The sequence below is a fragment of the Mustela putorius genome, unplaced genomic scaffold (assembly GCF_011764305.1).
Source record: "Mustela putorius furo isolate JIRA1106 unplaced genomic scaffold, ASM1176430v1.1 tig00003869_pilon_pilon_pilon, whole genome shotgun sequence".
Taxonomy (NCBI): Eukaryota; Metazoa; Chordata; class Mammalia; order Carnivora; family Mustelidae; genus Mustela; species Mustela putorius.
Window position 1 is genome coordinate 12408359 of NW_025422021.1, and position 15522 is coordinate 12423880.

Genomic DNA, 15522 nt, shown 5'->3' on the forward strand with positions numbered 1-15522 from the left:
ATATAGTTGCTCATAATATATTCTTATAATTTCTTGTATTTCTTTGGTGTTGGTTGTGATCTCTCCTCTTTCATTCATGATTTCATTTATTTGGGTCTTTTCTCTTTTCTTTTTGATAAATCTGGCCAGGGGTTTATCAATCTTATTAATTCTTTCAAAGAACCATGTGCTAGCTTAGTTGATTTGTTCTACTGTTTTTTTGGTTTCTATTTCATTGATTTCTGCTCTGATCTTTATTATTTCTCTTCTCCTGCTGGGTTTAAGCTTTCTTTGTTGTTCCTTCTCTAGCTCCTATAGGTGTAGGGTTAGGTTGTGTATTTGAGACATTTCTTGTTTCTTGAGAAAGTCTTCTTTGCTATATATTTTCCTCTCAGGACTGCCTTTGCTGTGTCCCACAGACAATTTTGGACAATTGTGTTTTCATTATCATCTGTTTCCATGAATTTTTTCAATTCTTCTTTAATTTTCTGGTTGACCCATTCTGCTCTTTAGCCTCCATGTATTTGGGTTCTTTCCAAATTTCCTCTTGTGATTGAGTTCTAGCTTCAGAGCATTGTCGGCTGAAAATATGCAGGGAATGATCCCAATCTTTTGGTACTAGTTGAAACCTGATTTGTGACCTGGGATGTAATCTATTCTGGAGAATGTTCCATGTGCACTAGAGAAGAATGTGTATTCTTTTGCTTTGGGGTGGAATATTCTGAATATATCTGTGATGTCCATCTGGTCCAGTGTGTCATTTAAGGCCTTTATTTCCTTGTTGATCTTTTGCTTGAATGATCTGTCCATTTCAGTGAAGGGAGTGTTAAAGTCCCCACTATTATTGTATTATTGTCAATGTGTTTCTTTGATTTTGTTATTAATTGGTTTATATAGTTGGCTGCTCCCATGTTAGGGGCATAGATATTTAAAATTGTTAGTTCTTCTTGTTGGACAGACCCTTTGAGTATGATATAGAGTCCTTCATCATCTCTTATTATAGTCTTTGGCTTAAAATCTAATTTATCTGATATAAGGATTACCACCCCAGCTTTTTTTGGATGTCCATTAGCATGGTAAATTGTTTTCCACCCCTTCACTTTAAATATGGAGGTGTCTTTGGGTCTAAAATGAGTTTCTTATAGACAGCATATTGATTGGTTTTGTTTTTTTAATCCATTCTGATACTGCATGTCTTTTGATTGGGGCATTTAGCCCATTTACATTCAAGGTAACTATTGAGAGATATGAATTTAGTGCCATTGTATTGCTTGTAAGGTGACTGTTACTCTATGTTGTCTCTGTTCTTCTCTGGTCTACTATTTTTAGGCTCTCTCTTTGTTTAGCAGATTCCTTTCAATATTTCCTGTAGAGCTGGTTTGTTGTTTACAAATTCTTTTAGTTTTTGTTTGTCCTGAAGGCTTTTTATCTTTTCTTCTATTTTCAATGATAGCCTAGCTAGATATAGTACTCTTGGCTGCATGTTTTTCTCACTTAGTGCTCTGAATATATCATACCAGTTCTTTCTGGTCTGCCAGGTCTCTGTGGATGGGTCTGCTGCCAATCTAATATTTTTACCATTGTATGTTACCATTGAAAGCAGCAACCAGCTTGCTTTCAGAATTTTCTCTTTGTCACTAAGACTTGTAAGTTTTACTATTAGATGATGGGGTATGGACCTATTTTTTTTTTTTTTAATTTGAGGAGGATTCTCTGTGCCTCCTGAATTTTGATGTTTATTCCCTTTGCCATATTAGGGAAATTCTCTACAATAATTCACTCCAATATACCTTCTGCTCCCCTCTCTCTTTCTTCTTCTTCCAGAATCCCAATTATTCTAATATTGTTTCATCTTATGGTATCACTTATCTCTTGAATTCTCCCCTCATGGTCCAGTAGTTGCTTGTCTCTCTTTTGTCCAGTTTCATTATTCTCTGTCATTTGGGGTTATATCTCTCTATTTCTTTCTCTCTTCTACCTCATTTACCCTAGCAGTAAGAGCCTCTATTTTTTTATTGCACCCCATTAATAGTTTTTTTTTTTTTTTAATTTCAGCTTGGTTAGATTTTAGTTCTTTAATTTCTCCAGAAAGGGCTTTTATTTCTCCAGACAGGGTTTCTTTAATATCTTCCATGCCTATTTCAAGCCCAGCTAGCGCCCTGAGAATCATCATACTGAACTCAAGATCTGACATATTATCCATGTCTATATTGATTAGGTCCCTAGCCTTCGGTACTGCCTCTTGTTTGTTTGTTTTGTTTTTGGTGGGTTTATTTATTTATTTATTTTTTTGTGAGTCTTTCTGCCTTGTCATTTTATCCAGATAAAAATATATGAATGAGAGAATAAAATACTAAAAGGGTGGTAAATACCCCCAGAAAAATGAGCATTAAACAATCAGAAGAGACCCCAAATCATGGGGAGAAGAAAGGCTGTAAAAAGAAGTTTAAAAATTTTTGAAAAAATATATTTATACATATATATTAGACTGGTGAATAGAATAGAGCCACCCACTTGATTGTGGGTATATTTTGGCCTTTTAGAAGAAACTACCTCCCAAAATTTTAAAGAAAGAAAAAAATATATATATACATACATACATATACACATACACATAAATAAGGGTAAACATGATGAAGGGATGGAATGTGACTCTAAAGATGAAAATTTTAAAAAAATCTTAAGAAAGGAGTTGATAAGATAAGTTGGTTGGGAAAAGAAAGAAAAAAAAAGTGGAGAGAATTTGCTTAGGCTGGAGACTAGAACAAAGCTCTGTGCTAGATTTAGAGTATATTTTAATCTATTAGAATAAGTTATATCCAAATTTTTTCAGAAGAAAAAAACTCTATATGTATACAAAAAAATAAAGTTAGTTACAATAAAGGATAAAATATGACTATAATAATAAAGTTCAAAAAGATTTTTTAAAAAAAGGTATTATTAAGATAAACTAGTTAAAAAATGTTAAAAGAGAAAAGAGTAAAAGTTAAAAAAAATTAGAATAAGAAAAAAATAAAATTAAAAAACATTTATTAACTTTGCAAGACTAAAGAATCATAGGGCGTGGGGCACCTGGGTGGCTCAGTGGGTTAAGCCTCTACCTTCTGCTCAGGTCATGATCTCAGGGTCCTGGGATCAAGCCCTGCATCGGACTCTCTGCTCAGCAGGGAGCCTGCTTCCCCCCACTCTGTGCCTGCCTCTCTGCCTTCTTGTGATCTCTATCTGTCAAATAAATAAATAAAATCTTAAAAAAAAAAAAAAGAATCATAGGGCAGAAGCCATGAATTCCATGTTTTGCTTTCCCCTTCTCTGGAATTCCACTATTCTCCTTGATCAATGAGCTTGGTCTTGGCTGGATGTTCTTGCTGATCCTCTGGAGGAGGGACCTGTTGTACTAATTCTCAAGTATCTTTGCCCGAGGAGAAATTGCATTACCCTTGCCATGGGCCGGGCTAAGTAATCTCCTCAGTTCACTCTCAGGAGCTTTTGTTCCCTGAATGTTTTCCTTTCTGTAGAGCTCTGGAAGATGGGAATGAAAATGGCGGCCTCCCAATCTCCGGCCAAGGTGGGAGGTCGAGAGCTCAGGGTCACACTCCTCAGTGCACCCTGGGAGAAAAGCGCTCAATTACTCCTGTCTCCCTGGTCTCTGGTTGTGCTCCGAGCTCACCCGGCATATGACTGAGCATTTCTGTCTCTGGCACATAGCCCCATTTGGAGTCTCCAAACCCAACAGATTCCTGTCACTCTGCTCTTCTGGGGTGGGGGGGTTTCTTCCTGGATCTGTCACTTGTGGTATCCCTGCTCAAAGAGTAGTGGATTCACTGTGTCATGGATCACAGTTTAAGGTAACTCCGAGCTGAGAGCTCACTCCTTGGCTCCGTCTCTATAGGTAGCTTCCTGCTCTAATACCCATGAGCTCTGCCACTTCAGACACCCCAATCCTTCCATGACCCCACAGGACCTGAGACCACACTGTCCCCACAAGAGTTCCATCCCCGCTTAGCTTCTGGAGGGATGTCCCTCAGTGGAGCAGACTTTTAAAAGTTCTGATTTTGTGCTCCGCCGCTTGCCGGGAGCCGGCCCCTCCCTCCATGGTCTATCTTTCCTTCACTTTGGATTTACCTCTGTGCAGGTCCTACCTTTCAGAAAGTGGTTGATTTTCTGTTTCTAGAATTGCTGTTCTTCTTCTCTTCAATCTCCTGTTGGATTTTTAGGTGTTTGGAATGGTTTGATAACTAACTAATTGAACTCCTATGACGTGATGTCACCTCAGCCTGCTCCAGTTCTGATTTCTAAAGCCAAGATGTATAATCTCTATCTATACTACAATGCCTCTTTACTCTTACTTAAATTAAATTAATTAAAATGCCAGAGATTCAGAATTTGCTGTACCATGGCGGGGTTGACATTAGCACCCTGAAATTCCTTTCCCTGTTGCTTCCCTACACCCATGTCCCAGCAATCCCACTTTCACTTCCTAAGCTCCATTTGCTCTCACCTAGGCTGGGGAAAATTCTATTCAGATTAATTTGGTGGTTTCTCCTGGCATATGAGTATCAACATCATCTTATTGTCTAATTAATTTGTAGTCTCAATTTTAAATAGATAAATTCTGAGATAGATAGATAAATTTGTTTCCAGGGAACAAAACAATAAATATTCATTTTACTTGGTAGTTCAAAGAACTAAATTTTCTTATGCTAATTTAAAATGTTGGTATCTAGTTGACGTTCAGGAAATACAAATACCTCTTATCCTGTAGAAATATCAAAAATATGTAGTCAAGCCAGCAGTCCTGAACCTGACAGGGTGTCTTCTTGTGTAATATGAGAGACAGACAGAGAGAGAGAATGAAAAAGAGAGAGAGAGAAAAGCAAATAGTCGTTTTGCTGTTTTCCATGAGTAAAGCTAACTTATGGGAATGTTTTCCCAGAGCAAACTTTTTAATGACTGTGTTGTTGTGTCATTATTATTAACTGCGTTGTGCATTGTTTTTATCCTGACAGATAACAATGATAAGAATTCAAGGTAAGTGACTATTTCAACAATACATAATCTTTTCTAGAATAACTCCTTAATATTCCTTTTAAAGGCACAAAGCAGAGATAATATTTTCATGCATCTTGTATTTCCCATAAAATGACATAGGTATTCCTTTTCTCTTTAAAACATTGCTGTAATTTGATATAAAAAATCTTTTGACATATCCTTTCTGGATTGGATATATTCAGCAACACTACAGAATTTCTAACCTAAATGGGCAGAGTAAAAGGTGAACAAATATGATTTCATGAGCATAGGGGGGGACCGCTAAACCTCAAATTCTTCCCACAGGCAAATAGTAGAACCCTAAAATTTAAATATTAGATATTTCTCTTTAGCTTGAGAATTTGAATACTCATATAAAAATGTCAGTTACTCATACATTAGTAAAAAGGTAGGACTAGACAGAGTCTAATCTGAGAAGACAGAAGGTAGGCATCAGGCAATTTCCTAGAGAGAGGTGGTGGAAAGGCCAAGATTCAAGTTGTATAGGAAATTCCAAGTAAGTCACAGTAGAGAGGGGTGTTGGATGTGGTAACACAAGTTTTAGACTAGGAGTGCTAGGGTCAGCCTGGACCTAGAAGAACCACGCTTTTCTCACTGGGTAGAAAAAAGATGAAAATGGGTGTGGATGTAGGTGAATGGCAATGCGAGAATGAATAGGAAGGTTAAGTGAATTCAGTTTTTAGAGGAGATGAATCTATCTTCTGATATATGAGGTAATGTAGAATGAGAAGATCATGGTGACAGTTTGAGAAAGCTGTGGAGGAAAATGGGGCAATCTGTAGACAGATGAAGTACAGTGCTATAGATTGAGCTATGATTAGAGACCCTAATCATTCATTCATTCATGCATTCATTCATTCATCCATTCATTTCACAAATATTAATTAAGTGCCTGCCAGGTATCAGGCACTATTATAAATGCTTAGTTAAATAAAAGAACAAAATGGGTCAAAATATCTGTCCTTGAGAAGTATATATAGCATGTAGCTAGTAATAATCTATCACTTTTTTTCTAAGAAAAAGAAAAAAGCAAACATGGAATGGAGGTATGGAGTGATGGGGGGAGAAAGTTGAAATTTCTAAACGTTTTGGCCAGGGAAGGTCTCACTGAGAAGGTGACTTATGAAGGAAAATCTGAAGGAGATGACGGGGTTGACCATGCAGGTATCTGAAGAAAGAACATTCTAGTGAGAGGAAATAAAAAGTGCAAATGGTCTAAAGTGAGAACAAATTTGACATGAACAAAGTCAGCAAAGAGGCCAAGTGGCTTGGGTGCTGAGAACTGGAGTGCAGTAGGAGGAGACAAGGTCAGAGAGCCAATTGGCCAGACCATGGAGGGCCTTGCATATCTCAGCAAGGACTTGGGCTTCTACTCCGAGCTGGAGGGGAAGTTTAGGGCAGCTGACTGCCAGGAGTGGCATATGTTGGCACCAGTTCACATGTGTCTCCAGCAGGTCCCACAGCCTGGCTTCGGGAGAAGGGGGGGCAAACATACATGGATGTAGAGATGGAGTTTCCAAAGATGGAGGTGGGGAAAAGGATTAAGGTTGATGGTAAGAATGTAGTTCAAATGGCTGGTGTGGGATCTGGGACACATGGGGAAGGAAGCACAATCTTGATGGGGTTTTAAGAATTATAAATTAAGGAGGGTTTAAGGGACTGCAGGACTCAACTGAGATGACAAGTAGGTGGAGAAGGAGAAAGGAAGTGACAAACAGGATGCACAGACAGTCCCAGAATGCCATTGGAGTAGAGTAGTTTCTGGTGAAAGAAAGGTCCAGGGTGTATCCATGAAAGGATGACTCAGGTGAAGTAGAGATCCCTGGAGTTGAGAAGGTCAAAGATGGGTTACATGGTTACATACAACTTTATGAGAAATGAAATGAGTAAGAAATAGTGAGGAAATACAATATTATGGGAAATATGAGAGTTTTTTAAAACTTTTCCATCATATCAATACTGTTTAATGTAGTTGTTAAATTTTTAAGTGCTGGAAGGAAGCTTTAAATCAGCTAATCCAACCACCTGAACTTACATTACAAGGGACTATACATAGAAATGGGTTGAGGGTCAAGGTTGAGGTCCAATAGTTTTACGTTAGTATAACTGGGAATACAGAGAACCTTTTATTTCCTTTCAATACCTCTCAGAAAAACTTCACTGAATCTCTGCTAAACATGAGATATAGCTATACTGAAATCTCTGAAAGAGGTAAATCTGAAAAATAAGAGCTTGTTTTCAAGATGCCAGGTTTGGCAAGAATTTCTCAGTCAATGGGGACTTTATTCCTTACTAAAGGATGACTCATGGAGTCATTATCTAGGGAGAATTTCTCTTTGTTTTGGAAAGGATGGTCTATAAATCTATTACGTTTTTCTCCTCAGGTTACAAGATGAGAGGAAAGGTGACAGCAGTCAAGTTGGCTTCTTTCAATTGGTAATAAAACTGTGCTGATTTTTGACATAAATTTTGCAACCACAAATTGTTCAGATTATGGAGGGAGTGTTAAATCTTAAATCACTGGCAGGTTTTTAAGAACAGTGTTCACTTTTTCAGTCATAAACTTTGTCTATGTAATGACATGCTAAATGGCAGTTAGAAATATATTGGTAATTAAACTTAAATCCTGGGTGCCTGGGTGTCTCAGTCAGTTAAGCATCTCAGTCAGTTAAGCATGTCAGGTTGTGATTCAGGGTTGTGAGTTCAAGCCCTGTGTTGGGCTCCATGCTGGAGGTGGAGTCTGCTTAAAATTCTCTCTCTCCCTCTGTCCCATCTCACTGTCTCTCTCTCTCCTCCCCAGTTATAAATAAATAAATATATATATAAGTAAATCCTATCTGGTAATATTAAACACATAATCCTATCTGGTAGATCAGAAAAGTGTCCTGGAAGATAATCACTAAGTCCGTAATTATTTTAGTAAAGAAAATCATCACAGTAATCATATGATGTATATTTATCCTTATCACATATCTTTGGAAATTCCATAGTGTGGTATTTTCCCCTAATTTTCACAAGGCTGAGGCATTTCTAGACACTAATAGGCACTCTTGTTTGCCAATATTCGTTCTGGGATACAATTTATGCTATTGCTGAATCCTTCACAAGCATTTCTACATGGCAATGGCATCAATGCCATGACCATGTCCCACTGAAGTTGTGAATCAATGGCTAAGAAACTAAGTCAGTTCTTGAGGTAAAGAGAATGAATTCAGAGACTAGGAAAGAAATAATATAAACGAACTGTGTAAGAGTCCAGTGTTTTAGATAATTAATATACCACTTATTTTTTCTTAAGATTTTATTTATTTATTTGAGAGAGAGTGAAAGTGAGAGAAATCACAGAGGGAGAGGCAGAGGGAGGAACAGATTCCCCACTGAACAGAGACTGATGCGGGGTTTGACCCCAGGACTCTGGGATCATGAACTGAGCTGAAGGCAGATGCTCAACCGACTGGGCCACCCAGGTGCCCCAATATACCATTTATTTTGATATAATTAGTGATCACTCTATTGTTCAATTACGATGATTCCCATAAAATTTGGTGCTAAATGATATTTATCACAATCTAGTAACTAAAATTAAATAGTCCTCCTACTTCTCCTGCTTTTCACCCATAGATGATCTCTGAATCCTTTGTTTTTCAAGTTTCGATTTTCTTCAACGACTGACATTTGGCTGATGTTTGTGGGAAGTTTATGTGCATTTCTCCATGGACTATCCCATCCAGGAGTGCTGCTCATTTTTGGCACAATGACAGATGTTTTTATTGACTACGACACTGAATTACAAGAACTCAAGATCCCTGGAAGAGCATGTGTAAACAACACTATCGTATGGATCAACAGCTCCCTTAACCAGAGTATGACCAATGGAACGCGGTGTGGGTAGGCTGCTATTTTTTATTTTTTCCTCATCCATTAAATTATAATTCAAAATGTGTAAATGGGATTTTATTAGCTGAACTGGAGTGATATCCAACAGAGAGCAAACAGAAACAAAAATTTAACCCATATTTCTGAAAATTACTCTGCCCTGAGCTTCTTCCTATTTTACCGGGTTTTAAAATCCTAACAAAAAAACAAAATTAGAAATTATCCATTAAGTGGGTCACCCAATTTAAGCACTTGGTAGACTATAGGCTTGAGGATGAACACTACCAGTACAGTGGGAAGGTAAGCCATGAATTTTACTTGAGTCTTTGTCATGTCGTATGTCTTATATGCAAGACTTCTTTTAGTGCCTTAACTGCTTTCTGTTTCTTAGCTTCTGTGACTGTGGCAAATGGCCCACATGATCTTCAGTCTTCTTTCTTTAATGGGAAACTCATTAGTGTGCTACAGCACTTGGAGTAGGGGCTGCTTTGTCTCAGTAGTTGAGTCTCTACGGAAGAGTGGTGTGGCGCTATAAACAGAAGGGGGCCATGCAGTATTAGCCAGAACCCACCGTGCTACTATTCATTTTGTGATAAGCCCAACAGTGAGTCTATAGTGTTTCATGATGTTGACTCACTGTCACAGAATGAACTTTGCAGCCTGCTTCACACTGCCTCAGGGCCAGAACATGCTCATTGGCATGTATGAACCCACACGCTCAGGTTCAAGAGCCAAGGGCCCAGCACATCCTGACTAGAAAGACACTTGGAATAGCTCCCTTAGGCAAATTTATATTTTTCACCTTCATTTAAAAAATATTTCCACATATTTCATTTAGATTATGAGCAAATCCTGTTAAATCACTGATACTGTTCCATAATATTATCTACTGTTAGGGTCTTTCATTCATTTACTCATTCAACCAAAATTTTTGAACACCAACTTCATACCAGGAAATTGTATAAGCCTCAAGGATATAGTGATTATTTTGAGTCATGGTCCTTATCTTCGTGGTGTTTAGGTCTAGTCAGTAAAATCATCATTAAATCAGAGACCATTCAAATAGATATGTAGTTATAGCTGGTTAGTATTTGACAGAAAAATACAAGACAATATACAATGTGCAGAATTAGCTTTTAAAAAATAATAAGCTTACTCATTAGAAATAAATTTCCTAATATCTAAATATATATGTTTCTTTTCTAAATTTGGAAGTAAGATTCAGAACAGTTTGTATAAATGAATTACTGTTGTCAATGGCAGTCTTTTAATTTTAAGTCTTTTATGTTGGAAGACAAAAAGAAATTGTTTTTTACAGAGTAGTTCGACTACAAAAATGTAAGATTCATTATTTCCCCCTTTGAAAAAAGTGCATTCAGATTTATGTATGATGTAAATTGACCCAAATCATTAATAACATTTATGAAGGTAAAATTTTCTAGGGAAAATTCCTGAAAGTATAGCCTGTTATGCCTTCAAGTTTGGAAATAAATGTTAGGCTAAAATTTGAGACATGTCCATGATAACAAGTGTTCATAAATATTTATTAGACAATGTAAAGAGTGAATCTATCATTAACATCTATATCACTAACATCCAGTAGAAAGGAATTTTCCGTGGCTACCCATCGCTCACACTTTAGTAATTTTTACTAGGTGATATACTTGAAGGTGAGCAAATAGTGCAAAGCAAATGGAGGCTTTCAGAAGCTCATTGGCTTTTGCTGAATTTATAGGATACAGACCATGTAAAAGGATATTTGTCCTTTTTAAAAAATTTCGTATGAGTTTCTGGAATTGTGTAGACCTTGTCTTTCTCAGGCTTTTTCTTTATGAGGATCTCCTTTGATGAGTTAAATGCTTTTGTTTTGTTATAGTTTTAATGAGCTATTTCCTTATTTGGTAATGGTTTCATTCTTTTTTTTTTTTTTTAATTTTTTGATGAGTTAAATACTTTAATTGTGAATTATTATGGTCCCTGACATGACTCCTGCTTTACTTCTGGGTAAATATTTGTTTAGCTTTTGTGTAGTTAAGATCACTGTGAAAACAGACTTGGGTGGAACAGAAGAGAAGGGAGTGGACATTTTCCTACCTGTAAGTGGTTAACGTGCCTCCAGAATTACTCAGCTCTTTTGCATCTTTTTCCTTGGAAAAAGTATATCATTAAAAGTGTAATTTCTCCACCTATTATAATAAGTATATTAGTCTTGGAAGGTTACTCCATGATTTTATCAACATAAGCAGGCATGTGTAATAGTAGGAACTGGTTTTGCTCTTTCATTTCACTGGTTGGTTTCTACATTTCAGTTATAATCCATTGGATGGAATTTTTAGGCAAAACCTTCCAAATGACTCTCAGTGCATAATGCTGAAAGTATTATAGATCATCAGGCCTCCTGATTAGTTTATCATAATTTATTTGCTCAGAATAATCAAATAGTAAGACAAAAGAATGAAAAATGACTGAAAGGGAAGTTCAAAGAGTCCAAATACCACAGTGCAGCTACTTTCTATTTTCTTTTAACCAACCGAAGTATAAAAATTCAAATGGAAGCCACAAAGTCTTGTGACTTAATTGTGGAAGTAACATACCATAATTTCTGCCATTCTCTGCAGCACTTGAGAAGTCCGATTCCTCATTTCCCCCACATGTGAATGCATTAAAGTAGAAATCAGCCTGTATTTTCTCTTGGATTTCAGTCTGCTTTTTCAGCAACGTACAGTTAGTGTATGCATTCAAGCACTATATTGAAGTTAGACACTGTGAAACCATGCACTTTTTAAAATAGTTTTATTGAGACATAATTTACATGCCATGAAATTTACCAACTTAAGGTGTACAACTCAATGGTTTTTAGTCTTTTGCAGAGTTGTGCCTCCACCACTATAATCAATTTTAGAACACTTTTATTACTACGAAAAGAAACCCCATACCCCTTAGCTATCATTCTCCGATTCCCTCATCCCCCCGCTCAGTCCTAGACAACCACTAATCTACCTTCTGGCTCTGTAGACTTACCTATTCTGGCCATTTCATACAAATGGAATCCCACAGTATGGGGTCCTTTGTGATTGGCTTCTTCATCTGAACATAATGTTTTCAAGGTTCATCATATCATAGTATGAATTAGCACAGCCTAGCATGTGCCTATCCTGGAGAGTGTTCCACATGCACTTGTGGGGAATATGTATTTTGCTGTTATTGAATGGAACGTTCCAAAGATGTCTGTCAGGACTAATTGGTTTATGGTGTTACTCAAGTCTTCTATTCCTAGTTCTATCCAAAACTGAAAATATGGAATTGTAATCTCTGACTATTATCACTGATCTATTTCTACCCTTGAATCTGTCACCCTTTGTTTCATGTATTTGGGGGCTCCGTTTTTAGATGCATATATATTTAAAATTTCTATAATCTTTCTATAAATTGACCCTTTATAATTACAAAAATGGTTTTTATTTATAGTAACAATTTTTTATAATTTATCTTATATTAGTATAGCCACTCTTGGTTTGTTATGGCTGCTTTTTACCATGACATTTCTTTTTTCCATACTACTTTCAACTTGCTCATATCTTTGAATTTAAATATGTCTCCTTCAGACAGCCTACAGTTGTAGCTTGTATTTTGTTCTTTTATAATTTACCCATCTCACAATCTCTGCCATTTGATTGGATTATTTAATCCATTACACATAAAACCACCTACCTAAGAGTCTAAAAAAGTGGATAGGAGAAGGTTAGAGATCTCAGGACCCAAATAATGACATGGTTGTGTATTTCATGGATTTTCTTTAGGCTTCATTTGTACTAGATTGGGTATTGGGAAGCTGTAACCTAGAAATACCCAGTATGTACAGACGACAAAGGACTCAATAAAATTCTGCTTTCTCTAGATAATAGACCACAAAGAGGCAGCCTGACGGAAGAATTTCAGGCAGTTACTATTCTACTCAAGCCAACACCACAGAACAAAACAAAACACACATAACCCCCCTCTTTTTTTTTTTTTAAAGATTTTATTTATTTATTTGACAGACAGAGATCACAAGTAGGCAGAGAGGCAGGCAGAGAGAGAGGAGGAAGCAGGGTCCCTGCTGAGCAGAGAGCCTGATGCGGGGCTTGATCCAAAGACCTTGAGATCATGACCTGAGCAGAAGGCAGAGGCTTAACCCTCTAAGCCACCCAGGCGCCCCCATAACCCCCCCTCTTATCCATGGCAGCAAGGTTGGGGACCTAGACTTCCGTATTTGCCAGGTATCAATGAGCCACTGCCCTGTCTCTCCCCTACCCAACTCCTGTGGTGTCAGTGAAGAATATGTGGAGGCCTAAACCATCCCCATGGTAATGAGAAACCTCTCCCCTACCTGCTCGGGTAGTTTCAGAGAGTCAGGACATTCATCATCACCCCCATGGAAGAGAAAGTCAAGACATTTTCGATGAGGGAAATGAAGAGAATTTATTGTCAGCTGACTTACTTAAAAGAATGACTAAAGTAAGTTCTTTGAACAGAAAGGAAACAATAAAAGAAACCTTGGGTATTTAGTAGAAAGAACATGGTAAGCAAAACTTCCCTTCTTTTCCAGAGTTTTCTAAATTATGTTTGAGGGTGGAAGCAAAAATGCTAACACTGTCTGATATAGCTCTATTTAATACTGTCTGAGGTGAGTGTGATTTGGAAATATTAAAGACAAATCATTAACAGGGGAGAATAAATGTATATAATGGGAGGCAGTGTTTTTATACCCTGTGCAAACTGATAAAATGACAACACTAGCTGACTATAATAAGTGATATATCTATAATGGAATTCCTAGAGCAACCACTAAAAAAGCTATTCAAAGAGATACAGTCAAAACCACTACAGATAAATTAAAACTGAATTCTAAAAAATGTTTGAGGGCACCTGGCTGGAGCAGTCTGTTAAGTATTTGACTCTTAATCTCAGCTCATGTCTTGATCTCAGGGTTGTGAGTTCAAGCCCAACATTGGGCTCCATGCTAGGTGTGGAACCTACTTAAAATAAAATAAGAGAATTAAATAAAATTAAATTAAAATAAAAAAGGTTTGATTAGCCCATAAGAAATCAGGGGGAAGAAAACAGAAAAATATGAAACAGAGAGAAAAAACAGAAAAGAAAAAAAAATGTTACATTTGAGCCCTAACATATCAATTATTATATTAGATTTGTGATTTATTTTATTTTTTTAAAAGATTTTATTTATGTATTTGACACAGAGAGAGAGATCACAAGTAGGCAGAGAGGTAGGCAGAGAGAGAGGGGGAAGCAGGCTCTCTGCTGAGCAGAGAGCCCAATGTGGGGCTTGATCCCAGGACCCTGAGATCATGACCTGAGTCAAAGGCAGAGGCTTAACCCTCTGAGCCACCCAGGCACCCCTGGTTTATCTTAGTGGCCCCAAATTTAAGTGATTTAAATCTACTAAATAAGACAGGGATTGGCAGAATGGATTTTTTTTTAATATTTTATTTATTTCTTTGACAGAGACAGATCAGAAGTAGGCAGAGAGGCAGGCAGAGAGAGGAGGAAGCAGGCTCCCTGCTGAGCACAGAGCCCGATGTGGGATTCGATCCCAGGACCCTGAGATCATGACCCGAGCCGAAAACAGAGGCTTTAACCCACTGAGCCACCCAGGTGCCCTGGATTTTAAAATAACCCAACTACATGCTATTTATGAGGAAATCACTTTAACTAAAAAATAGAGGCAAGTCAAGGGGTGCCTGGGTTGCTCAGTTGGTAAAGCATCTGACTCTTGGTTTTGGCTCAGGTTGTGATCCCAGGGTTATGAGATGGAGTCCCATGTTCGGCTCTGTGTTCAGCTGAGAGTCTACTTGAGATTCTTCTTTCTCTCCCTCTGCCCCTCCTCCTGCTCAGTTTCTCTCTCTAAAGGATGGAAAAAGATTTATCATGCAAACATTAATCAAAAGAAAGAAGAAATGGCTATACTGGTATGAGATAAAATAGACTTTGGAACAAAGAAAATTACAGAGACAAGGAGAGAAATTGTACGATGATAAATGGGTCAATCTGCCATGAAGACACAGCAATCTTAAATGTGTACTCACCAAACAAGAGAATTGCAAAACATGTGAAGCAACAACTGACAGAATGGAAAGGAAAGAGACAAATCAAAATTATAGTAGACCCCTTAAATATCCCTTAAATATCCATCTCTCACCAATTTGTAGAACAGGTAGACATTAAATTATGACAGATATAGAAGAACTCAACACCAGCAACCAACAGGATCTCATTGACATCTGTAGAACATTCCACTCAACAACCACATAATACACATTCTTTTCAAGAGCCTACGGGGCATATGCCAAGACGGACCATACCCTGAGCCATGAGACAAACCTCAACAAATGCAAAATACTTGAAATTATAGAGTGCATTCTCTGGCTACAATGGAACCAAAGTAGAAATCAAAACTAGAGATAATGGAAATCCCCCCAGATTCTTATGAATCAGACTACAGCCATCTAAATAATCCTTAGATCAAAGATGAAGTCTCACGCGAAACGTTTTAAAAATTAAACTGAGTGAAAGGGAAAATAGAAAATGTGAAAATCTGGAGGACACAGCTTATACAGG

General features: G+C 37.4%; 1 protein-coding gene across 2 annotated transcripts in view; it reads left to right on the plus strand.

The window, feature by feature from the left end:
* ABCB11 (ATP binding cassette subfamily B member 11) overlaps positions 1-15522 on the plus strand; it is a 97469-nt gene that overhangs the window by 13788 nt on the left and 68159 nt on the right. The window contains exons 3-5 of one of the 2 annotated variants that reach the window (XM_004744016.2): positions 4986-5007; positions 7413-7464; positions 8678-8916. In XM_004744016.2, the coding sequence (XP_004744073.1) occupies positions 4986-5007; positions 7413-7464; positions 8678-8916 (313 nt within the window). Of the gene's footprint in view, positions 1-4985; positions 5008-7412; positions 7465-8649; positions 8917-15522 lie in introns of those variants that run through there. The other variant, XM_013052044.2, reaches the window with a different exon arrangement.